The 26267-nt window shown below is 37.7% G+C and overlaps 2 protein-coding genes across 2 annotated transcripts; both read left to right on the top strand.

Annotated features, from left to right (window-relative positions):
* Window positions 1-8661: 8661 nt before the first annotated feature.
* On the top strand, window positions 8662-10708 carry LOC115956209 (MDIS1-interacting receptor like kinase 2-like). The gene is made up of 4 exons (XM_031074652.1): window positions 8662-9891; window positions 10035-10185; window positions 10375-10467; window positions 10692-10708. Exons 1-4 carry the CDS (start codon window positions 8662-8664, stop codon window positions 10706-10708), a joined length of 1491 nt encoding a protein of 496 aa, XP_030930512.1.
* A 469-nt stretch (window positions 10709-11177) lies between these two features.
* Window positions 11178-15270, top strand: LOC115955321 (MDIS1-interacting receptor like kinase 2-like). The gene is made up of 2 exons (XM_031073409.1): window positions 11178-11733; window positions 14875-15270. The coding sequence occupies exons 1-2, from the start codon at window positions 11178-11180 to the stop codon at window positions 15246-15248; spliced, it is 930 nt and encodes a 309-aa protein (XP_030929269.1). The 3' UTR covers window positions 15249-15270.
* The last annotated feature ends 10997 nt before the right edge of the window (window positions 15271-26267 follow it).

Genomic DNA, 26267 nt, shown 5'->3' on the forward strand with positions numbered 1-26267 from the left:
TTGGTTATGATGAAGGGCTTGATGGACCGCTGCCTCAACCGTGAAGCGGCTCTGGAACGGGTACGGTTAAAACTTGGGCAGACGGAAGAGGAGCTTAGCCAGCTGCACAAGTGGAAGGCCACGATGGAGCAGAAGTTCGAACTCTCTGAGAAGACGAGAGAAGAACTTGAACAGAGGACGGAGGAGGCTGGGAAGGCCTTGAAGGTTAAAGCAGACGAGGTGAAGGATCTGAAGAAAAAACTCCGTCATGCAAGGGATGACGCCGTCAGCGAATATCGCAACTCCGAGTCTTTGCTGAAGGAGCTGGCAGGATCGTTCCTTCAAGGCTTCGACGATTCGCTCCGTCAGGTGAAGAAGGCCTACCCAGATCTGGACTTGTCCATGATAACACTAACTGATCAAGGTCAGACGTCTGCTCTACCCGTCGCCTCCGAAAATACGGAGGATCTCTTTGGAGAAGAGGCAGCTCAGGGTGACGGAGAGTCCGCTATGCCGAATGAGGTCGCTGTTGTCGACCCCAATAAAGCAGAGTAACCCATATAATTGTTGATGAGGATCCGTCTCCCTTTTTATGTATTGTTAATAATTTGTAGACGGTTTGGTTGAAGTTTCATTTGTACTGAACAATGCTTTTCATTCATTGTCTTTTCGTGATCTGTATCCGTTAAGGATTTTCTCCGTCTACTTTTATTTTGAATTTTAATTTGCACAAGCTCGTCTGTTGATCCGTCCACTTATAAGCTAAACTATTGAAGCTGACTTATATCGTCATGTTGTCCGTCCACCTTGTGGGCGTTTTAGAGCCGTCTGCTTTATGTATGTACGTAATTTATTCTCCGTTTTTGCTATGCCGTCCATTTTACAAACACGTAGTATTACTAAACGTTTTGTTGGTCCGTCCGCTTTTCGGACATGTAGAATTATTCATCGTTTTAGGTGCGTAAATATCTCTAATTTTAATTACGGTGATCCGTTCGCTTTGAGACTGATACCGTCTAAATTATGGACTTGTATAATTATCACCGTCTTGGTGATCCGTCCACTTTATGGACATGTAAAATTATTAAACGTTTTGGGTGATCCGTCCACTTTGAGGAGTACACCGTCCAATTTGTGGAATTGTGTAACTACTCACCGTTTTGGTGATCCGTCCATTTTATGGACATGTGGAATTATTAACCGCTTTAGGTGATCCGTCCACTTTGAGGAGTACACCGTCCAATTTGTGGAAGTGTTGAATTGCGGTGATCCGTCCACTTTGTGGCGGATACACCGTCTAATTTATGGACTTGCATAATTCTCACCGTCTTTGTGATCCGTCCACTTTGTGGAGGCTACACCGTCCAATTTGTGGACTTGTATAACTACTCACCGTTTTGGTGATCCGTCCGCATTATGGTGCATATACCGTCCACTTTCCGGCCTTGTAGAATTTACTCACCGTTTTGGGTGATCCGTCCACTTTGTGGACTTGTATTATTCTCACCGTTTTGGTGATCCGTCCACTTTATGGACATGTAGAATTCTCACCGTTTTGGTGATCCGTCCACTTTGTGGACATGTAGAATTCTCACCGTTTTGGTGATCCGTCTACTTTGTGGACATGTAGAATTCTCACCGTTTTGGTGATCCGTCCACATTATGGACTTTAAACTAGCATTCGTTAAGTTCGAGGACAATTGTAGTGACATCAAAGTAGAAGAAGATTATAATGGTATCTAATTGCGTAAAGGAAAAGTGCCTGCCCCCTTGGGCTTAAAAAAGGCACGACAGGATTGTAGCAAGAGAAACACATGTTAAAGAAAAAACTTATAAATAGTTAATAAAAAAGCCAAATGGAAAATTGGTTGCCGTTCGCCGTGTTACTATCACTGGTAGTATTTCCTCAAATGCTCCGCATTCCATGGATGCGGTAGCTTCTCCCCCTCCGTAGTCTCCAAGTGGTATGTTCCTTTCCTTTTCCATGCCGTGACTCGGTAAGGTCCTTCCCAGTTGGGGCCGAGCTTTCCCTGTGTAGGGTCTCTAGCTGCACCCATGACCCTCCTGAGTACGAGGTCTCCTACTTGGAAGTCTCTGTGTCGGACCCGGGAGTTGTAATGTCTGGCCATGCGTTCCTGGTATCTTGCGATCCTTTGCTCCGCTGCCGACCTTACCTCATCTATCAGGTCCAGCTGTAGCCTCATTGATTCGTCGTTCCTGCCTTCGTCATGGTTGTGAACCCTGTAACTTGTGAGGCCAACTTCTGCGGGGATGACCGCCTCATTCCCGTATGTCAGTCGAAATGGCGTCTCTCCTGTCGGAGTCCTCGCCGTTGTCCTGTACGCCCACAGTATGCTCGGTAATTCTTCGGGCCATATTCCCTTTGCCCCCTCGAGCCGAGTCTTGATAATCTTTAGCAGGGATCGGTTCGTGACTTCAACCTGGCCATTGGCCTGAGGATGGGCGGGTGATGAGTAGTGGTTTTTTATTCCTAGCTGTGTGCAAAAATCCCGGAAGTGGCTGTTGTCGAACTGCCTCCCGTTATCCGAGACAAGGACTCTAGGAATACCAAACCTGCATACGATGGACCGCCAAACAAAACTTCTAACGTTCTTTTCTGTAATGGTGGCCAAGGCTTCCGCTTCTACCCATTTTGTGAAGTAGTCAATACCCACTACCAAGAACTTGAGCTGCCTTACCGCAGTTGGGAAGGGTCCCATGATATCCAGTCCCATTGTGCGAACGGCCATGGAGCCGTCATAGGGGTCAGTTCCTCAGCTGGCTGTCCGATAAAATTGCTGAACCTCTGGCATTTGTCGCAGCTCTTAACGTACGACTCGGCATCCTTCTGCATGGTTGGCCAGTAATACCCAGCTCGTACCAGTTTGTGCACCAACGACCGCGATCCAGAGTGATTCCCGCATATCCCTTCGTGCACTTCCCTCATTACGTAGTCTGCCTCTTCAACCCCGAGGCATCTTAGATAAGGGCGGGAGAATCCTCTCTTGTAAAGAACGTCTCTTATCAAGACGAATCTCGCCGCTTGGACTTTCAGCTTCCTCGCTGCCTCCTTCTCTTGTGGCAGTAACCCGTCCTTCAGGTATGAAGCTATCTGGGTGGTCCAGTTTCTTTCGGAGCGTATCTCCTGCATATTGTCGGGGTCTATTAGTGGAAAGAGTTGAACGAAGGAAAGTACATTACCCGGTGTCATCACATGTTCTGCTGAGGCGGCTTTGGCTAGCCGGTCGGCGAGCTCATTTTCTCCCCCGGGGATTTGGACGACCGTCGCTTTTAGTCCGTTGACTCTCGTTCTCACTTGATCAAGATATCTCTTCAACCTTTCCCCCTTGCATTCGTAGTCTCCGTTTACTTGATTGGTCACGACCTGAGAGTCGCAATGGACGGCCACACTTTCAGCTCCGGCGGCTTTGGCTAGGTCGAGTCCTGCCGCCACCGCTTCGTATTCTGCTTCATTGTTGGTAATGGGGAAGTCGAGACGGACCATACATTCGATCTTGTCCCCTTCGGGCGACAGCAACACTATGCCGGCCCCTCCAATTCGCCGATTGGATGACCCGTCGGTGAAGATGCTCCACTTGGGGGGTTCTTCTGCCCCCTTGTCCTCGTCACGCGTAAACTCCGCTATGAAGTCGGCTACAGCTTGTCCTTTAATGGCCACACGCGGACGGTACTTGATATCAAACTCACTCAATTCTATTGCCCACAGTGTCAGTCGACCTGCGGCTTCAGGATTACTCAGTGCCCTTCGCAAGGGCTTGTCGGTCATTACGTTCACGGTGTGGGCTTGAAAGTAATGTTTGAGCTTGCGGGCCGCCGTTATCAATGCGAAAGCGAGTTTCTCCATTGGTTGGTATCTTTCTTCGGCGCCGCGGAGCGCCCGGCTGGCGTAGTATACAGGTTTCTGTGCATTATCCTCTTCTCTAATTAAAGCAGCGCTGACGGCGACAGAGGAGACAGCCAAGTAGAGGAAAAGTTCTTCGCCAGGTTGCGAGGGACTCAATAGGGGTGGTGAGGATAGGTATGCCTTTAGTTCCTCGAACGCTCGCTGACACTCGTCCGTCCACTCGAATGATTTCTTTAATGTGCGGAAAAAGGGCAGGCACTTGTCCGTGGCTCTCGACACGAATCTATTTAACGCCGCTATCTTGCCGTTAAGGCTTTGTATCTCCTTCACATTTCGCGGGGGTGCCATTTCTAGTATGGCTCGGATTTTGTCCGGGTTAGCCTCAATCCCTCTCTGGGATACCATGAAACCTAGGAATTTGCCTGCCGTTACGCCGAATGCGCATTTTCCCGGATTGAGTTTCATGTTGTAAGATCGTAGCGTACCGAACGTCTCCTTAAGATCTTCGAGGTGGTCTTCCTCCTTCTGGCTCTTCACCAGCATGTCGTCGACATAGACTTGAACATTCCTCCCGATCTGCTGCGCGAACATCTTGTTCATTAGCCTTTGGTATGTTGCCCCCGCATTCTTCAGGCCGAATGGCATTACTTTGTAGCAGAATAGTCCTTGGCTGGTTACGAACGAAGTCTTTTCCTGATCGGCCTCGTGCATGCGGATCTGATTATAACCCGAGAAAGCGTCCATGAAGCTTAATAATTGGTGTTGAGCCGTCGAGTCTACTAGGACGTCGACTCTTGGAAGGGGATAGCTATCTTTAGGGCACGCTTTGTTAAGATCCGTGAAATCCACGCACATACGCCACTTACCGCTCGCTTTCTTTACCATTACCACATTCGCCAGCCAATCGGGATAGTAGACTTCCCTGATAAAGCTTGCCTCTTGGAGTTTGCGGACTTCCTCCGCTATTGCTTGGTCTCGTTCCGTTGCGAACACTCTCTTCTTTTGTCGGACGGGTGGAAATGAGGGTAATACATTCAATTTGTGTACCATGACGGAGGGATCGATTCCCGGCATATCGTCATGGCTCCAGGCGAACACATCCTTATTGCTCCTCAGAAAAGCTACGAGCTCTTGACGGTTTGCGGGTTTGGCAAGCGTTCCGATCTTGGTTGTTCTGTCCGGATTGGAACTGTCAAGAGTTATCTCCTCCAGCTTCTCTGTTGGTTCCGCCACCGTTCGGTGCTCTTCTATGTTCAAGGCCTGGATTTGGTCTTGCATCTCCATCATAGCGACGTAGCATTCTCGTGCGGCAACTTGGCTTCCGCGTAGCTCTCCTACCCCATACTCCGTTGGGAACCTGATCATTAGGGCGTAAGTTGATGTTGCCGCCTTCCACGAGTTGAGCGTAGGTCGTCCAAGGATAGCATTGTAGGCGGACGAGCAATCGACCACCAAGAATGTCACGTTCCTGGTGATGTGTTGGGGGTAATCTCCTACTGTCACCCGTAACGTTACCGAACCCAGAGGGAATACCTTACTCCCTCCGAAACCAACGAGCGGGGCGTCTGTCGGTATTAGCAGGTCCCTGTCAATCCTCATCTGCTGGAATGCCGGATAGTACAATATGTCGGCCGAGCTGCCGTTGTCGATCAACACTCGGTGCACGTTGTAGTCTCCTGTCCGCACGCTGACGACGAGGGCATCGTCGTGTGGATGGTGTAGGCGCCGTGCATCCTCTTCCGTGAACCCAACAATAGGTTCTTCTCCGTTTGCTATCCTTGGCACTCTGCTCGTCAACTGGACATTCTGTACCATCCGAAGGTATGTTTTGCGAGCCTTCTTTGACGATCCGGCCGCAGCAGTCCCTCCGACTATCATTCTTATGTCTCCAATTGGGGGTCTTGGTCGCTCGTTTTCTCGGCGGAGGTGTTGTTCTTGTGGGGGTTGATCCGTTCTCCCCTTGTTGACGAACTTCTGCAGCTTCCCTTGTCGGATAAGTGCTTCGATTTGCTGCTTCAAGTCGTAGCAATCGGCCGTGTCGTGGCCGTGGTCACGATGAAAGCGGCAATATTTGTCTCTGGACCTTTTGCTGGGGTCACTCTTCAGCTTTCCTGGGAACGTCAGGGACCCTTCGTCCTTAATCTGCATTAGGACTTGGTCAATTGGCGCGTTTAGCGGGGTGAAATTTGCGAACCTTCCGCTCATTGGTTTTGGACGTCTGTCCTCCCTTCGGTCTCCCATCCTTCCTTTCTTCCGCCCCTGGTCCTGTCGGGAATCCTCCGGTCTATCTCTTTTCTTGGGTCTATCTTCTCGCGATAGTAGTGCGTCTTCAGCGTTCATATATTTGGTGGCCCTGTAAAGGACCTCCGACATGGTCTTGGGGTCGTTTTTGTATAGGGAGAACAAAAACTTACCCCCCTTCAGCCCGTTTGTGAATGCTGCTACCAATATCTTGTCGTCGGCTTCGTCGATCGAGAGTGCTTCTTTGTTGAAGCGTGATATGTAGGCCCTTAACGTCTCCTCTTCCCGTTGCTTGATATTCATTAAACAAGCCGTGGATTTCTTATACCGATGTCCTCCGATGAAATGCGTAGTAAATTGAGCGCTTAGCTCCTTGAAGGTGCTGATGGAGTTGGGCGCTATCCGGCTGAACCAAATCCTTGCTGCGCCCTTCAGGGTTGTAGGAAAGGCCCTGCACATAATCGCGTCTGCCACTCCCTGAAGGTGCATCAGGGTCTTGAAGGTCTCTAAGTGATCTAGAGGGTCCTTGACTCCGTCGTAACTATCCATACTTGGCATACGGAACTTACTTGGCAGGGGGAAGGAGTTGACGGCTGCCGTGAATGGCGAGTCAGTCCGGTTGACAAGGTCGTCAAGATCACTTGACACTCGCCCCTTGAGAGCGCTCATCATCACATCCATCTGCTCCTTCATCGCCTGCATCTCCGCGATGATGGATTGTGGAGCAGTGTCCGTCGGGGAAGGGATGCTTATGTCCCGTCGTACTGGTTTGCTCGGGGCGTTACTCCCCTGTGGTCCGTCCTGATTTCTCCTTTCGGCGCTGTTCCCCTCTTGATCCGCTCCTTGGTTATTGACCGCGGCATTCTTTTGGTTCAGCTGCTCTTGTAGGTCGTGGTTTTGCTTGGTGAGGCGCTCCACGGCTGCGGCGAGCGTCCTGACCTGTCTCTCAAGGGCCGTCGTAGGGGCTTCTTCCTGAACGTCATTCGTGGTTGCCATTGAGCGAGTGAGTACCATGTAACTCTTTTGTCTGGGAATCTAGGGAGTACTATACGTCTCTGTTCCCCACAGACGGCGCCAACTGATGACGTTGAGAATTGTCACCAATAAGTCACACCGTACTCGCGAGTCAACGAACCTGCACAACAAGAACGAACGGAAGAAGAACCCTTAGAGAGCACCGGTGTGGTGCCGGCCAAAAGCCCTCCGAAGGTCAAGTCAGAATTCGTCCCTTGAGTTATTTTGAGGCGTTAGAGAGGGTCAAATCATCTTACCTTGATTTGCGTGAATATTACTCCTTTTTATAGTGGTAGAGAGTTGCTTTTCTTCTTAACCTCCAGATCTTTCCAATGTGGGACTTTGATACAATTTCCCTTATTGGATCTTAGGGCTTTTCTAGGCAAATAGAGATTTCGGATCATGGGCCCTTACCATGTCTGTCTGCGATGGGCCTTCAGAGCGCGTGGGCCCATCTTTACAAAGACCAAACAGTACCCATCCGTCAGGCCCATTAAGATAGGCCCATCAGACTAAATTTTACTATCTTCATATATATATATATATATATATATATATACAAACACACAGCCACTATAAGGCGAGTAGAAGACTGTTTAAACTGTTGAGTATAATAATTGAGTCGAATAACGCTCAATTTTAGGCAAATTGGGGATCCTGTACTTAATTAACCGTATTTTAAGTAAATTAAATGTTATCAATTTTAATAAAATAATGCCACATGGTAACGATGAACCCTTAGTTTCTCCTAAATCTTTGACAAGTTGATGTAACCAAACAAGCTAACAAATTGATTGATATCAAAAATCAGATAGGATTTGGACCCAAACAATGTCACGTTAAGTTAGTAATCATGGTTTAAGTAGCAAACCAATTGAAAGCCTAATTAATTGTCTGCCACTTGTGAGTGTGTGAAAAGAAGAAAAGTTGACATTAATCAGATGACCCAAAACACTATTCTTTAGCGAAAAAAAAAAAAACTATTTCACAATTTTTTTTGCCAAAACTATAACGTGGTAGAGTGTAAGTAGTAGAGAAAAAACTAATAAGTCTATATATAAGTGATAGGAAAACTCTTATAATTTGCCACATTAGAATTGTGGTGGGTGGGTGGGGGGGGGGGGGGGGGGGGTTGGGGGGCGGAAATGTAAAATAGTTTTTACTCTTAGAACCACTCTTGCAAACAACCTATTCTTAGTAAATGATGTAAAATTTATTAGTACGGTCTGTATGGTTAGTAAGCAATAACTTGGGTTTCGCCAGCTTCATCTGGTAAATGAGGTTTTTGAGTGCAATTTAGTTAATATATATCTATGAATATTTTTAGATCACATAACGTATTTAATTGTCACATGATCATTTTAGTTGACTTATGATAAAAGCAGTAAAGCACACCTAGATAATAACCGAACAGGCAAGAAGATTCCTCTAAATATATTTAACCAAAAATTTAGCCAACCAAATTTTCCAATTCCTTCTATAAATAACTCTCAATCCATTTGAAATCGTTCATCCACTACTCCAACCATAGTGTAAAAGTTCATCCTTCATCCACCAACATAATGACATCCCTTTCAAACAAACCACTCTTCAATCAATTCATTTCATCTCTAGTCTTCTTCTTCCTTGTTGTCATCATCCTTGATTTCATTTGTTCATCCACTGCTTCTGTTTCCTCTGTAACTTCTCCTTTTGTTTACACTAACAATAAGGTTAAGGTAGCAGAAGAAAGAAAGGAAGCAAAGGCACTTCTAAAATGGAAAACCAACCTTCACAGTAAAAGCCAGTCTTTCTTGTCCTCTTGGGCTGGAAGCAATCCTTGCAATTGGGTCGGAATAAATTGCGACGACAAGTCTGGAAGTGTCACCCATCTAAACCTTTCAAGTCACAGTTTGAAAGGTACACTTCACGATCTAAGCTTTCAATCCTTCCCTAATCTACTCAGTGTTGACCTTTCTTTCAACTCACTATTTGGAACCATCCCTACAAATATTGTTCACCTCTCTAAACTCTCAGTTCTAGACCTTTCTTATAATCAATTCACTGGAATAATTCCTTCCGAAATAGGCCAATTGACAAGTCTTCACGTCTTTTACCTTGGTGTAAATCTTATGAGTGGCCTTATTCCTCAAGAACTAGGAGGATTAACTTCTTTGAGTGAGCTTGATTTATCAACAAACAATCTCACTGGGGTCATTCCCACCTCTCTTGGAAACTTAAGCAACCTAAACATTCTATGTCTTCAGATGAACCATCTCTATGGTACCATCCCTACTTCTCTTGGAAACTTAAGCAACCTAACCATTCTAGATCTTGGTGGGAACCAACTTTATGGTCACATCCCTCAAGAAATAGGTCTGCCAAGTTCTCTAAGTTTCCTTGCGTTGGCAATAAACAATCTTACAGGTATCATCCCTGCCTCTCTTGGAAGCTTAAGCAACCTAACCACTCTATATCTTCATATGAACCAACTTTCTGGTTCCATTCCTCAAGAATTAGGAATGCTAAGTTCTCTGACTGACCTTCAGTTATCAATAAACAATCTCATAGGCACCATCCCTGCTTCTCTTGGAAACTTAAGCAACCTAATCACTCTATATCTTCATATGAACCAACTTTCTGGTTCCATCCCTCAAGAATTAGGAATGCTAAGTTCTCTGACTAACCTTCAGTTATCAATGAACAATCTCATAGGCACCATCCCTGCTTTTCTTGGAAACTTAAGCAACCTCAACAATCTATATCTTTTTTCCAACAGACTTTCTGGTTCCATCCCTCAAGAATTTGGAATTGTAAGTTCTCTGACTCTGAGTGATCTTAAGTTATCATTTTACAATTTCCTAGGTATAAGTTTTGCTTCTATAGGAAAATTAACTAAAATAACTGTTTTAGATTATTCCGTAATAAGTTAAGCGATCTCATTTCATTTGAACAGAACAATTTTACTCAATTGAAGGAGTTCGAAATATCTGAAAACAAACTCACTGGTCACTTGCCAAACAATGTGTTCCTTGGTGGATCGCTTGAGAAATTCACTGCAGACAACAATCATTTTATTGGTTCAATACCAAAATCGATGAGAAACTGTACTAGCCTCATAAGAGTTCGACTTGATAGAAATCAACTTATTGGAAATATAGGAGAAAGTTTTGGAGTATACCCACACTTAAAATACATGGATTTGAGTTATAATAGACTTTATGGTGAACTTTCAACTAACTGGGGCCAATGTCAAAACTTGACAAGCCTAAAAATATCTAACAATGATATTTCAGGTAGATTACCTCCGGAGCTTGGAGAAGCAATTCAATTACATGTGCTCAATCTCTCCTCAAATAAGCTAAATGGGGAAATCCGAAAGGAATTAGGTAAGTTGACATTTTTGTTAGATCTTTATCTAGACAATAACAAATTTTATGGACACATTCCTTACAATTTAGGGATGCTATCAAATCTAGAGCAACTTAATCTTGCCAAAAATAGTCTAAGTGGGCTTATTCCCGACTTAGGGAATTGTAAAAAGTTGTGGATGTTAAATTTGAGCAACAACCACTTAAGCAAATATATCCCACTTCAAATTGGCAATTTGCAGTATCTCCAAAATCTTGATCTTAGCAAAAATTTTCTGACGGGGGAGATACCACAACAACTTGGAGATTTGAAAATGTTAGAAATCTTAAATCTTTCCCGCAATGCACTCTCTGGTAATATTCCATCAAGTTTTAATCAATTGTTAAGTTTGACATCCATTGACTTGTCCTATAATCAATTGGGTGGTCCTATTCCAAATACTAAAGCATTTCATGAGGCACCAGTAGAAGCATTTAGAAATAACAAAGGTTTGTGTGGCAATGCTACTGGTTTGAAGGCTTGCCCCTCTACATATAGCCAAAATCTTCATGTCAAAAAGGGGAATAATGTTATGACACTAATTTTAGTTCTTTTGGGCATTGTTTTTCTTATATTTTTCATTATTGGAATTACATTAAATATTTTCTTTAAAAAGACAAAGGCAAAAAATGAGACAAAAGAAGAAGAACATCAAAAGACGATTTCAATGTGTAGCTATGATGGAAAAATGGTTTATGAAAACATTGTTGAGGCAACAGGGGATTTTGATTACAAACATTGTATTGGTGTTGGGGGGTATGGAATTGTCTATAAAGTTGAGTTGTCAACAGGTCAAGTTGTTGCTGTAAAGAAACTTCATCCACTCTCAGAAGATAGTGTGGCCAATGTAAACACTTTTACCAGTGAGATAAATAGTCTAACTGAAATACGACACCGCAACATTGTAAAGCTTCATGGTTTTTGCTCACATCCACAGCACTTGCTTTTAGTCTATGAGTTCTTGGAAAGAGGGAGCTTGAAAAAAATACTAAACAATGATGAATCAGCATCAAACTTTGATTGGGCTAAGAGGGTAAATGTTGTCAAAGGTGTTACAAGCGCTCTATCTTATATGCATCATGATTGCTTACATCCAATAATTCATCGTGACATATCAAGCAAGAATGTTTTGCTAGATTCGGAATATGAAGCTCATGTCTCTGACTTTGGCACGGCTAGGATTATGACTTCTGACGCATCTTATTGGACTTCATTTGCTGGCACTTTTGGGTATGCCGCTCCTGGTATGTTATTTAAGTATTGCTAGGGACGTTAAAATTTTCACAATCTTATGACTGAAGTAACATAAATTTTTACATGCACTTACTAACTCAACTTTTATTAACAACAATCACATCATCTATATATGCATTGTGACTATTGTTGTGTCTCGTCTTATTAATGTTATTTCAATTGGCATTGTTTGTCTTTAAAAATTGGAAAAAGTTTACCTCCAAACCGGTTTTGAGGAAACTTCCTTGAACTAGCTAAGTGGCTATTAAAGAGGCTACTCGCATGTACTAATTTTAAACACATAACTTTTTATATAAGTTATGTGACTTGTTTAAATAATACATGTGAATAGTCTTATAAATCACAACTTAATGAATTGGAGGAAATTCCTCCAAACTTGAATTTGTCCTTTAAAATTTGTTTAACCACATAATGTTGTGTACGATTGTCACTGTTTGAGCTAGTAGATTTGATTAATAATTGGACAAAGTTTAGCTAAAAAATTGACTGTAGCCTTAGGTTACAACCTTAATCAATATCTTTTCATTAGAGGTGAGTTTTGAAAATTTCACCAATGGATTATATCTTTTTCTTATATCTTTTATGTTTGCAAAATTTCAATAAAATTAAAAATCAATAAGTATGGCATCAATAAATTTTTTTTAATTGTTAATTTTTGTAGTTTAAAATTATGCTTAAAATATAAGCTTATAGATCATATAGTAAATAATATCCGATTGACACAAAATTTGACATATGTATTAAGAGTGTGAATATGCAATTCAACGGTTAGATTTTCAAAATATGTAGTAATGTTTATTTTAGGTGAAAAAACACTCTTGATCCCTACATTTTGGACCGATTCTCATTTTGATTCATATTTTGATTTTACTACTATTCTAGTCCCTAAAAACAGAAAATCAATTCTATTTTGGTTTCTACCGTTAACCCACTAATTGAAAAGTCCTATTTGGCAGACACAGGGTCAAGCTTGCTGACATGACGTTGACATAGACATTAAAATATATATATTTTTAAATTTATTTGGCATTTTTTAAATGTCACATCAACATTTAAATTAAAAAATTAAAAAAAAATTAATTCCTCAATTTTAATTTTAGTTTTAATTAAAAAGAATATAAAACAAAAAATATGTTCTTTCAAACAAAAATTTTACTTTCTTTTAATTAAAATTATTTTTTTACTCCAATTTTTTTTTGGAAGAACATATTCATGTTCTTTGTGTTCTTCCTAGAAATGATTCATATTCTTAGCAAATTAATTTTTATTTTCTTATCATTTTCTTTGTCTTTCTTGTACTTTCTTTATAACCAAACATATCAAAACAAAATAAATTAATTAAATGTCTTTCTTGTATTTTTTTTTTAAATTTTTTTATTCCTTTCATTATTTTTTCAGAAGAACATGTTCATGTTCTTTGTGTTCTTCCCCAGTGTTCTTGCCCCATAATCAATCTCCAGCAAAGAACCAAACCCCAAACCCATATCTCAACCAAACCCCAAACCCATAAATTTTCTTAGCAAAAAAACACAAAAAAACCCACAAAAAAAAAAAAAACAAAAACCCCCCAAATCACCACTACCGAATCAAAGAACATGAACATCAAACCCAAGCAAAAGATTAGAAATCCAGCAACCAACAAAGCACCACAACTGAATCAAATCTTCCAAAGTCTTCCAAAATTTCCCTGCAACCAACAACAAAATCAAAATAATGACTCTTGACTCTCTAGAAGTGCAAAAATGGCGATCAAGATCGTGACCCTGACTCTCACTCTAGGCATGGTGATTCTACTACTATCACTCCTTGGCAGTGTGAAACCAGTCCACTGAATCTCTAGCGGCAACATGGAGTCGACGCTTTTCGCCTTGAGAGCCCACGGCTACAACCTCTTCTCCAATGCCATCGCCACCTCCGACCTCCAGTTTGACCTCCTTTGCACCCACTCCAACACCAACACCAACAACAACGCTTCCAATGACGACTACTTCACCATTTTCGCTTGATTGCCATTTTTGCACTTCTAGAGAGTCAAGTATAGGGTTTTTTTTTTTTTTTTTTTTTTTATAGAAAATATCAAAAAAAATTAACCAATTTAAAGAAACAGACATTTAAACTAATTTTAGCTTTTTTTTAACTAATTATTTTTTTTGGCTTTTAAAAAAATTAATTAAAAAAATAAGTAAAATGCTGACATAGCATTATTTAAATGCCTAATGAATTTTTTTGCTAATGTGGATTTGACATGGGTGTGTGGCTAATGACACGTAGGATCAATTATTTATTTTTTAATTGCAAAGCCTGCCAACAGAGTACTTTGTTTGCCACATATGCATTTTCTGTTAGTGGGTTGACGGTAGGGACCAAAATAGAATTGATTTTCTCTTTTTAGGGACTAGAATAGTTGTAAAATCAAAATAGGGACCAAAATGGGAATCAGCCTAAAATGTAGGGACCAAAAGTGTATTTTCGCCTTTATTTCATTGAGTGAATTTTGTAGCTAAACTTTGTCCTTAGTAATTAGAGTACTCTGCTGAATTAGGAATGAAAAAAATTATTTTCAATATCATCTTGATTGGCATTAAAAAATAAAAATACGAGATTGGAGGTCACAATCATTGATAATTTATATGGTTACCTCCTTTATTTGGGGTCATAATCACTATTACAATAAATAAAATGTTCTTTTTAATTTCAATTGTTGAGATTTTAATTTTTTGTTTTGTTGCATAGTAATTGTGCATAAATACATCCAACTAATTTGTTCTTATTGAAGAATCACATTTTATAGAGTGAGCCTCATTTTCCAACTAGTCAATTCTTTCAAACTAGATTTAATTATTTGGTGAATAGTTTAAATCAAAATTTTGCTTGCACTACCCGTAATACTCCTGCATTCAAGGAAAAATTTTTAAGATGACATAATACATAGGTAGCCCCACCCCTTCTCTCTCTCTAAGAAAAAGAATTCCCTTTTTCTTATTTGACATTCAAAATTTTAGCAGAATTCAATTCCTTTAGTTGACCCCTCCACCTAATTCCGAAAGAATTTACTATATGAATAGAAATCTTAGTACAAACTTGCTTCTACAATGTGAAAGAATAGTAAAACTCTGATCTTTTACTTTCAGAACATGCTTACACAATGGAAGTAAGTGAAAAGTGCGACGTTTATAGCTTTGGAGTAGTCACATTAGAAGTAATTATGGGAAGGCATCCGGGTGATTTGATCTCATCATTTCTATCAACCTCATTTGCATCATCTTCCTATGATGTGCTATTAGAAGATGTATTGGATCAACGGCTTGCATTGCCTACTGGGCAAGTTATGGAGAAGGTGGTTTTAGTGGCAAAGATAGCATTGGCATGCTTGCACACCAATCCACATTCTCGTCCGACCATGCAACAAGTTTATCAAAAGCTATCAACTTGGAAATCCCCATTCACAAAGCCTTTGGGCATGATCACATTAAGAGAGCTTGTTGGTCTCGAAAATCTGATTTAAGCTTCCCAAGTGTTTTACATATTCTCAAGTACGCTATCTTGTTTGTATGCATTTGATCCTCATGTATAGTTTTAAATACTTATAAAGGTGAAACTTAAAAAACCACAATTTTGCATGACTGTTCATTTCCTCTGCAGTTGTCGGCATTGAGCTTGAATCTCTACTCTACTGTGATGCCTAGCGCCAATCTTTGGCCGCTTCAATGTTCATCTAGTACTGCAAGAACATCATCTTCAACCTATCCAAGCCTTCATCTCTAGACCTATCCAAGCCCAACTAAGTGCTTCAAGCTTAAAGGAAGCTAAGTTCTTTCTTGCTTTCTTCTACTTTATGTTTTTGGTCAAAAGCTCTTAAAGTGTGGGAAACCAAACTGGTTAAGGTCAATCAGAACATTGTCTTCAAACTTATCATGATGAGTTCATTGGGCTCCTTATATTTTATTTATATTTCTTATTGATTTTTTTTTATTTGAGATTATTTCTATGTGAGATGTCGAGAAATTAGAGGGTGAGAAGGGGAAAAATGGATTCTTACTTATTGCTGATTATATCAACATGATTACATGAGGTCACCCCAATTTCGTGAAAAGATTCATACTGGATTGTACTATATATTCTCCTAGATCTGCCTCATGTGTAAAAAAAAAAATAGTTAAGATTTTAGAAATTGCTCTTTTCACTATTTTGAAGGTCTTCCACATTGGTACTACACATTTGTATAAGGTTATCAAGTTTTAGAGAATTAGTTCTTCTTAAGAGAGAACTTTCTTCTGTGGGAATGACATGGTAGGACCTCAAAAGATCTTACTTCTATTGATACTAGCCGTGAGATTGTAGCTAGAAATTTATTATAGGTTTGGTTGTGGTATTCATGCATTGGTCTTTTGGAGCTCTTCATTAATAGGATTGTTTGTTTAATTGGTTTTGGAAAAATGGTTTCTATCTTATTGCATCAAGAAGCATTCATGGTAAATTGTTTTTTTTTTTTTTTTTTTTTTTTTTTTTTTTTTTGTGTGTGTTTTGGGGGGGGGGGGGGGGGGAATAAAGAGGTGGATACTGAATAAACTATAAGTTCAAAAAGGTTTTTATTTGGAGTTTGCTTGGGATTATATGCCTTTTGTTCATTTGGTTGGGCTCTAATTGGTTTTGACACTATTTTTGGATGCATTTGGGGCCTATTGGCATATGAAGTAGCTTGAGATGATTTGCACTTTGGTCTTTTGGTTGGGCTTCGTTTTGATTTGACACCTTAAGTAATCATGGCTTGAGAGAAGTCTCTACAAGGTAGGGAGGATTTTGATTAAATTTGGTGATCTACAAAATCTCTTCATTGTGGATAATTTTTGAAAAGCTTGGTGAAATTTGTAATTCTTCATTTTCAGATTAAGGAGAAATTCTTTCTTTGACTTGTTTGGAAGATTGCTTGGTGGAATTTTAGTTATGGTGAAGATTATTAGATTTTTCCTTATATTCATATTTTGAATTGATTTGGGTTGCAATTTGAGATAATCCATAGAGACTTTGATGGAGGTGTAGGAGAATTTTAGAAATTCTTTCTTTGACTTGTTTGGAAGATTGCTTGGTGGAATTTTAATTAGGGTGAAGATTATTAGATTTTTCCTTATATACATATTTTGAATTGATTTGGGTTGCAATTTGAGATAATTTATGGAGAGTTTGATGGAGGAATAGGAGGATTTTTCATTTAGGTGGTTTGATTAAATTCAAGCTACAATGGAGATGTGTCACTTTTGTTTCATTCATGCTTTAATTGCATATCTTTTGTGTGCATTACAATATATTCTCCTTTGTTGACTTTGGTTTCTTCTTGATCGAAAACTAATTCTTACCATGTATTCTTTTTTACATTCCTTATAAAATAACTAAATTTTAAAATGAAAAAAAAAAAAAAAAAAAAAAAAAAGAGAACACGTGACATATCATAATTGGTGGACAACAACAAAAAAAAATGGTGCAAAATTGGTAGAAAAAAAATGGTACAAATGATTTGTATTCTCAATATATATATATATGTTGCTCTCTTATTTGATTTGTGTGGCGAGTCTAACAAGTTGGGTGATACAAAAAGGTGTGGCAAAAGGTCATAGTGAGAGACCACTTTAATGAGTGTTGTGCAAGAATTCCAGAGAAGGGAAATCTTCTACTTATTTTAGGTTTAGCCTCAAATTTTGTATTCAATCCCAAACATTTTATGGAGGTAGTAAACTTTGTCTTTGAGAGAGAATAATTTTGGGTGTATTGGGGTTTGAGTTTTGTGAGAATGTCTCTACATCATTTTGTATTCTCCAAATTTGTTAGTGAAATTTCTTGTTGTTGCCACCCATGGACGTAGGCCAAACTGAACCACGTAAATTCTTGGTGTTCTCTTTTCTTTGTTTATACTTTATATTTTTTTGGTTAAAATCTTTTTATTTTTTTTATGGAAGGGTCCTTGTATCTATTAATTAATACATTTAAGTATTATTATTGCATTTAATTGAACAATTAAAACTTGTAGTATGGAAAGAAAGAAAAAAGATTAAAAAAAGCACAAAATATTGATTCAGCACAAGGTTGTACATCAAAATTAAATGGGCAATCCATTTGTTCCAGATGCCTAATATATTTGGTATATTAGTTAATACCAATACTAATAACTTTGAGGGTCAACAAAATAACCAATGCATTCAGTGAGTTAGATAGAGTGATAATTTTTTTTGGGGCTAAAATGTAAATTGCATTTGAGTCAATTCTCCATAAACGAGAATTCCATCAAGCCATCACCTGATCCTCGGGTTCAATCAAACATATATATGAATCTTCATGATGCTCCGAAAGCAACTAAAAGAGAATTTAGTGGTCCGCTACATTTGTATCAAAATTAAAGGGGAAAATAACTAGCAAGTTATAAAATACATACCTCAATCTACACAAAGTATAATTTTGTTTTCCAGGAATGGATTATACGCTAAATATGTAACAAACTTCTCTAATAAAGAGACATCCATCATCCAACTTTAAGGCTCCTTTTGGGAGTTCATAAGAGAATTGAATGGAATGGAATAATAATAAGGGAAAAAATTGGCCTTTTCCCTTTTTAAAAAAACAATCCAGCATTTTGCCCCATTTCCCAAACTAATTAGGAAAATGCTCCTCTTTTGAAACTCGACTTTCTCAAAATTGAGTTAAGCCCTATAGTGGCGTTTTAAGGAATATGTAGTGACGTTTTAATGAGCCTATAGTGGTGTTTTGTAACTCGAACTCCATGAACTCGAGTTATAGGTAAAAAAAAAAAAGGAAAAACTTGCATTGAACTTGAGTTCATGAAGATCGAGTTACAAAACGCCACTATAGGCCTTAAAACATCACTATAGACTCCTTAAAACGCTACTATAGGCCTCCAAAAAAAAAATTTTTACTCAATTTTGAGAAAGTCGAGTTTCAAAAGAGGGGCATTTTCCTAATTAGTTTGGGAAAATAGGCAAAATGCTAGATTTTTTTTAAAAAAGGGCAAAGACCTATTTTGTCCTAATAATAAGAGAATTGAAAGGAATAGAATGTATTTAAGTAAGGGAAAGGAATGGAAAAGAATGGAATGGAATGAAATTAAGTAACCTTGATTGGATGTTTAAAATAAAGGAATGGAAAGGAGTGAAAATGAATGGAATATAAGTAATTTTGTTGGGGAGCAACATGGAGGGAATGGAATGAAATCATTTTATGACAATATTACAATTAGACCCCTATTTTAAAATAAATGGTTGAATATATATAGGAGTATTTTGGGAGTTTTAGTAAAAAATTCATTAAATCTAATTTTATTCCCTCCCATTCCTCCCAATTTCGAGAGGAATGAAAATTTGAGGTTTTAAGAGAATAGAGAAGAATGAGTGTTCCCTCCTACCCATTCCATTTCCTCCCAAAACATCCAATTAAGGTTAATTCCATTCAATTTCATTCTTTTCCATTCCCTTATGATCATTCCATTCCATTCCTTTATGAACTCCCAAACGGAGCCTAAACTCCCAAACAAGGGAATGAGCTTTCCATTCCCTCTATTAAAACTCCCAAACAAGGAAAGGGAAGAATATTTTAAAATTATTCTTTTCATTCCATTCCATTCCCTCCTCCCAAACAAGGCCTAAATCTAAACAAACCCTCATTATATTCCTTCCAGTAAAACCATAACACATATTGTCGTTTCCAAATAACCAATGAACAAAGAATAAATACAACCAAAAAAATCAGAAAACAAAAATAAAATAGAAAACAAAGAGAGAGGAAATGCAGAAAAAAAATTAAAAACCCTTAAAAATTGTGAAAAAAAATGGTTTAAGAGTAATTAAAACTTTCCAGAGGTGATCTTAGAAGTAGATGATGTTGTGAAAAAATAAGTCAAGAAAAAATGAGAAGTAGGAGAAACTAGGTTAAGAAAATATGAATGTCAAAAAAATTTCAAGAAATTGTGAGACTATAGCTTTAGAAAATAATTGCGAAAAATAATATTAGGAGAAGGTGTGTGTCAAGAGTAAACAAAAAAGAATTCAAAAAAATGAGAAAAAACTTAGGCTGTAATTTTGGTTTAGATCTATACATGGTAGGAAAGATGGTTATGTCTTTACTAAAAACGCTTCTTACTTTCTGGGAGCCATTAAATTGGTTCTTAGGGTTTATGCCTGACTTGATTACCCTTTTTATAATGTGCGTTACCATCCCCTAGTTGATATCGTCTAACTTCTATTAGAATCCTTAATTATAGGGGTAGTTAATTATTATCCTTATCAAAACTTTATAGCAATCCTTATCTATAAACTTCTATTAGAATCTTGAAAGGAATAGATAATTATCCTTATCTATAATCTCCAATTTTAAATATAGAATAAATAAATAAATAATATAAAACCGTAATATAAGACCACGGGACTTTTGGCACCTTTGATTTGATGTGGTTTTCTTTTTTTTTTTGGGTGTGTTTTTGGTGCATTTTAGCACTTTTAATATGAATGCTTTAAAGGTACAACATGTTTTATTACACAAAGCTTACAAATTAATATGTTAATGAATGTGATTAGTGGCTTCAACCACAACATAAATAAATATTTGGATTGCCTCTTTATGATCGATAACACATCACCACCGTACACCTTTGATGCGATGGTCACTCCACAGGTATAAGTGCTTGCAGGATGTAGGAGCAAGGGCCGAAATTCAAGTTTTCAGAAGGGAGCTTCACATACATATACACTTAGATTATATTAGAGTAAAATTTCTCTCTTGTATAAAAAATTATTAAAAAAAGATAAAATAACACATCAATTTGTGCATTCACTATAATAAAATTTGTAATACCCATAGCGCTACTCTTTAACAGCGATTAATAGTTTGACAAAAAATGGAGCTTGGTGCTATAGAATGCACATCAAAACTTATATGTTACTGGAGAGCAAAAACAATATCACATTTTAAGACACGACAAAGGAATTTGATGCTCTTAATAAGTTTTCAATGGCAATTTAACCTATTTCCTTTTCCTCTATAGGCCCATGGATGTGCCCCTTTTCAATGAAATCAGTTGCAGTTCACGAAATGCCTATTACAGTCAAGCTCATGTTCAAATATGTCTTTTGAGCATTGTGGGCTCCAGTCACATCCACACATCGGCAATATAAATAAGCCCTTGCTCACAAATAGACTTGTTCATTTTGCTAGCCTACCTGGGTTTTAGAGGCAGGTCTTAACCTAAATTCAAGCTCCATTGTGAAGGCCTGCACTTGGCCCAGTAAATAGGACCAAATGTTGAAACCTAAGCCCTGTCCTAGCTACTCAATGGAGCCCAGCTTAAAGGTGTATTTGGATACCGCTTATTTTGCTAAAAACTAAAAACTGAAAACACTATAGCAAAATAATTTTTAAATATGTGAATAATGCTGTAGGACACATTTTTAATGAAAGTTTTGTTAAAAAAAGAGGTTTGTTGGTCCCGTGAACAATGCACAGGACTCACTGGAACTCAGTTAACGCTCTTCTCAAAAAAAAAAAAAAAAAAAAACATAAAACGTAGACGTAACCCTCAAACGCAGTATCTAAACGGATACTAAAGCCTCTTGTTATTCTTTCAAGGCTTATTGGAAGATGCAGTTTTCATAGTTTCATTTATAGAGAGAGAACTTCAGGGTTGAAACCTTGACTTAATAATTATGGAAGCAACTTGAAATTGTGGGTTGAACCCACGTTTTCAATTGAAAAACACTTGTGTGTAAATATATACGTGTGTAATAAGTATTAGCCTAATAATTAAGTACCAATAAGCTATTGCTTCCCCCTTAAAAAAAAAAAAAAATAAGCAATTGCTTTATTGTAATAAAGCTTTAAGCAAGATCCAAAAATAATGGGAAACTAATACTTCTCATATGCCATTAGCATAACAAAAAATCTATACAAACTAAATTAAAATTTTCTCATTTTTTTTCAACCAAACACAAGGAAAGTAACATCATTTTTTATCCTTCAACTTTTTTCTTCTCTATCCTATCACTTTTTAATCATTAAATTTCTTTTTATCCTTCATAGGTTTCTATCCTCCCACTTTTTTATTATCTAGCTCATTAAGCAATTTGTCTATTCTCTCTGGCAATGGATCAGGTCGGCATCGCCTTCAGGTAGGAAGACTATCTGGTAGTGGGGATTGAATCACATGTGGAGGTGACTGGGCAAGACTGTTCCTGAGAGTTTCAGCACCACCAGAACTTGCAGCTCTTGGGAGATAATACCCACCATCTGCAAAATAAGAGCATACATAACATGATTAAAGTAGCAAAGATGTTCTCATGCAATTTATTTTTGGGGTAATGTCAGGGGGCCAGGACTTTGGGTCCGTCCATGAATATCTTCCATGTAAAGTCTATCTGACACACAACATTTCACAGAAGCCTTTTTGTGTCCTGCTGGCCCGCTAAAATTTGAAATCAAACTCAAATTATGGATCTAGTCATTAGACAAGTCAGACTATGAAAATGTTTCGCGCAGTAAATTCTACAACTTTTGTTCATAACTCTTTTTTTGTTTAAACTAGTTGTTAACCCGTGCTATACCCAGGAACCTACCTATTTGTGAAGTAAATTAAAATAATTTTATAAAAAATTTAAGAAACTACACAATTGCATGATTTGCTCTTGTATGACTTCAATTTGTGTTACAATTTGATGAAGAAGCTATTGCTTAAACTTACAATGGCTTACAAAAAATTTGTCAAACAATTTCAGATACAGCAAAAAAATAACTTAAAAATTCAGATATTAAAAATTTTGAAATACCAAAATATATTAAAGAATCAGATGATTCACTGCTTAGAAATTATTAAAACAAAACAAAATATATATGACTAAATAATAGAGAAATATAAGAGAAAGATGAGTTACATTCAAAAGAATAATTTCAATTATTGCAAGCTTTTTTATCTTGTAAAAAACGGCTAGAGAGAGTTCATTAGTTCATGTACGAAAATTACTTTTTAAAAAATACATGAAAAACCATAAAATAATTTTGTTTAACAAAATAGAGAAGAAGAAAATAAAATAAGAAGAGCTCATACCTTTACTCGACTTTAAAAAAAATATAAACTGGGGTTTGCTTTGCATTTAGAAAGATAGAGTTTCACTCCTTGTTAAGTTTGGACTAAATAAAAATAATTTTATTTAAATAAAACGATAATTTTATTTAAATATTGTGCTGACATGGAAAATTATATGAGTTTTAGAGATTTCGGCTATATATATATATATATATATATATATGATTAACCTCGCAAATTTAGAGATAAATTATCAATGTTTGAGTTTAAATTAAAATTTGACTTGTTCGAGAGATAGAATTTCACTCATTGTTAAGTTTGAATTAAACAAAAATAATTTTGTTTAAAAAAAATGATAGTGATGAGTTTGAGTTTTAGTTGGACTTCTTACAAAGATAAAGTTTTACTCCTTGTTAAATTTGGACTAAACAAAAATAATTTTATTTAAATAAAATGATAATTTTATTTAAATATTTTTTTAAAATGATAATGGTGAGATTGAGTTTTAGTTGGACTTGTTACAAAGAGAATTTCACTCCTTGTTAAGTTTGGACTAAACAAAAATAATTTTATTTAAATAAAATGATAATTTTATTTAAATATTGTGCTGGCATAAAAAATTGTGAGAGTTTCAAAAGTTTCGGTTATATATATATATATATATATAAGTTTGTTCGTAACTTTGAGTTTTAATAGTGTGATCTCATTTTTAATGAGATCAAAATTCACATATAATTGTGAAATTTATTATCTCATTAGACTTAATTGTTTGTAAAATCAACTTATTATATCCATTTAGTATATAATTTTAATTTAAAATTAATGTTACATATAAAGAATATCCATCAAATATTCATATTTAGGGTTCAAATCCTCATCCCCATTTGTGGATTTAGTTTTTATGAGTATGATAGAAAAATAAACTCATTTTATTTTTTATTTTATCTTTTTCCAAGACTCTTAGTTAATAAGACGTGGCAGTGCACATGATTTATTTCTAAATAGTGCAACGCACAATGAAAAGGATATGCTTTAAAATTTTAGTGTGAAAACATGGTACGAGTGGTACAAAAAAAAAATCGTCCAAGTGCACTAGACTCCTCTAATCCCATTTCTTATTTTATGCATAACAATGTAATTCTGTTGTCTATACTGCTTCTTTTGCATAACCTTTTTTTTTTTTTTTTTTTAAATTAGGGGTGTGCAGCAACCCATCAATCCTCCATAACTAATTTTTATCACTTTGTCATTTACAAGCAATTATCATTTCTTTTTTCTTCTTGTCATCAACTTTGGTATTCTAATCCACCATTCTTACTCACCTGGTGTGCAGCCAACACACACACAGACTATAATTCATAACAACCCCATAACAATATAGAATGGTATGTTACATGCTTGTGCAGAGACTGTCAAATGGAAGTAGTGTCCACTTTGCCATTTACAAGCGATTAGCAAATGTAGTTTGTGATTTTGTTACATGCTTTTGCAGAGATTTTAAAAGCTATTGAGGACTTCGGTTGAGTTCAAAAAATTAATTTATAGTACCTTATAAATTATTGATGATGAATTGATCGTCAGTTGATTATGATCATCCAGATGGAGCCGTTCCTCGCCAAATCAATCTTCTGCAATCCGTGGACGAACGAAAGGAAGTAGTTCGCCAGCGTTGTGCCTGCAAAAAGGTCTCCGATGCCAAAGTCAGAAAGATCGACAAAGGAGAGCAATGAGAGTAGTATGCTAGAGTGTTTTCTTACCCCACCCCTTTCGGGGTTCAGTCTTTATATATGTGTGCTTGCAGGTCATTTCTTCTAGCCGTTGGTGGAGTCTTGATAGAGGCTTTAATCTAGCCTTGTAACGTCCTTGCTGGGTGTTAATGATGAGCTGCCATTCCCAACGGTCTGAAGGTTGATTAATGTCTCGTAACCGTTCCGCAAAGAATGGGAACGAGTGTTCAGGTCTTTGAGCGACGACCTTCTCTCTCTGGACGATTTTAGTAAGGTCGTCCCTATCTTGCATTGTATGGATGATTACCATTTTGGTCGGGCGTATCAGCTGCCCCCCTATTCCATGGTCGTCCATTTCTCGGACGATTATAGGAATATGAAAATATTGTTATTACCATTATTTTTGATTTATTTATTTTTCAGTAATGGCGCTTGGAGTTCTGCTCCGCATTGATTGCGTAGTGGCGGCTGTGGCTCCTCTCAGTGCCACGTGTTTGATTTCTACTGGTGGGAGTGCCTCGTTTCCGGTGAGTGCCTTTTCAGTTTTCCTGCACTTTCCAAGGCAGAAACCTTTGATTTCTTTTGGCTTTTCCTTTTTCCATTTCCCCATTCTCTGTGCAGTTGATCTCTCCTACGCGTACTTTGCTCCTCACCTCCTCAGTTTCCTCCCTAACTTCCAGGTACGCCCACCCCCATTTACGCTTTTCTTTCCTTTTTGGTTTTTGTACGGTGCAAAACTGCAAGTGCACAGTATCGTAGTTTTATAGTAAAGTGATGAGAAGAATATCGTCCTCAGGGATTGGTAACTTACTTTTGACAAATATCAAAATTATTCTAATCTTGATTTTATCTAGAGAAGTCACTAAGGTTTTAGTAATTGGAATTCAAAATAAAATCAATTTAAATAAAAGATACGCAGAGGAAAAAAAAAAAAGATGTTGCTTGAAAATCAACTTAATGAGAAAGAAACTTCTAGGAAATCGATTTCACCTAATCTCTCACTATGCTTTACTTATCTAGCTAATTTAATTTAATTTTCTCTGTTTGTTAGCAATCTCCAAACTCATCCAACAGCCTCTTTCGATAGTTAATTGGAAACATTCTTGTTCATTATTTTACACAAGAGTATGCAATTTAATAAAGCAAGAAAGCATTAAGACCAACGATTTTAATACTACATAGGATCATACAAGTCTTTCGATCTCTATATTTACCTATGCTGAAATATTCAAGATCTATCTTATAATCCCCTCTTTCGACAGCAAATCACAAGATTAAAATCATCAAATTAATGGCCAGTTAATTAGAAGCAATAAACTTAGAATAAATCAGACAAACATGAAGAGAATTTGTTCAAATTAACATAGAAAAACAAGCATAGTTCGAAACTAGATTACATCGCTTTCCTAGAATAAAGAAAGTTTAGTTCATGCTAAAAATTAAATCCAACACAAACGAGTTCACCATAATTTTTTCTGAGAAGATTGGAAAGAAAATAAATGCTGAAAAATTCTCTGTTCCAACCCCCTCTTTCTTTCTGCTTCAGCCCCTTTTTTTCTCTTCTTGCTTCAGCGGCTGACCTCTTTTTGCTTCAGCGGCTCCTCTTTGATTTTTCTTTTTTTTGCCCTATGTTTTTAAAGTCCAGCCCTTTACTTGTTGCAGCCTAACACAGCCCAAAAAGCCCAAACGTTTTTCAGCTTCAGTTCAGCCACTCTTTCTTCTT

This window comes from Quercus lobata, chromosome 8 (assembly GCF_001633185.2).
Source record: "Quercus lobata isolate SW786 chromosome 8, ValleyOak3.0 Primary Assembly, whole genome shotgun sequence".
NCBI classification, from domain to species: domain Eukaryota; kingdom Viridiplantae; phylum Streptophyta; class Magnoliopsida; order Fagales; family Fagaceae; genus Quercus; species Quercus lobata.

Coding starts and splice junctions, on each gene's coding strand:
- LOC115956209 (XM_031074652.1), top strand. CDS start 8,662: ATGACATCCCTTTCAAACAAACCACTCTTCAATCAATTCATTTCATCT. Junction 9,892..10,034: donor TCCCTCAAGAATTTGGAATT/GTAAGTTCTCTG, acceptor TCATTTGAACAG/AACAATTTTACTCAATTGAA. Junction 10,186..10,374: donor ACCAAAATCGATGAGAAACT/GTACTAGCCTCA, acceptor ATGATATTTCAG/GTAGATTACCTCCGGAGCTT.
- LOC115955321 (XM_031073409.1), top strand. CDS start 11,178: ATGGTTTATGAAAACATTGTTGAGGCAACAGGGGATTTTGATTACAAA. Junction 11,734..14,874: donor TTTTGGGTATGCCGCTCCTG/GTATGTTATTTA, acceptor TTTTACTTTCAG/AACATGCTTACACAATGGAA.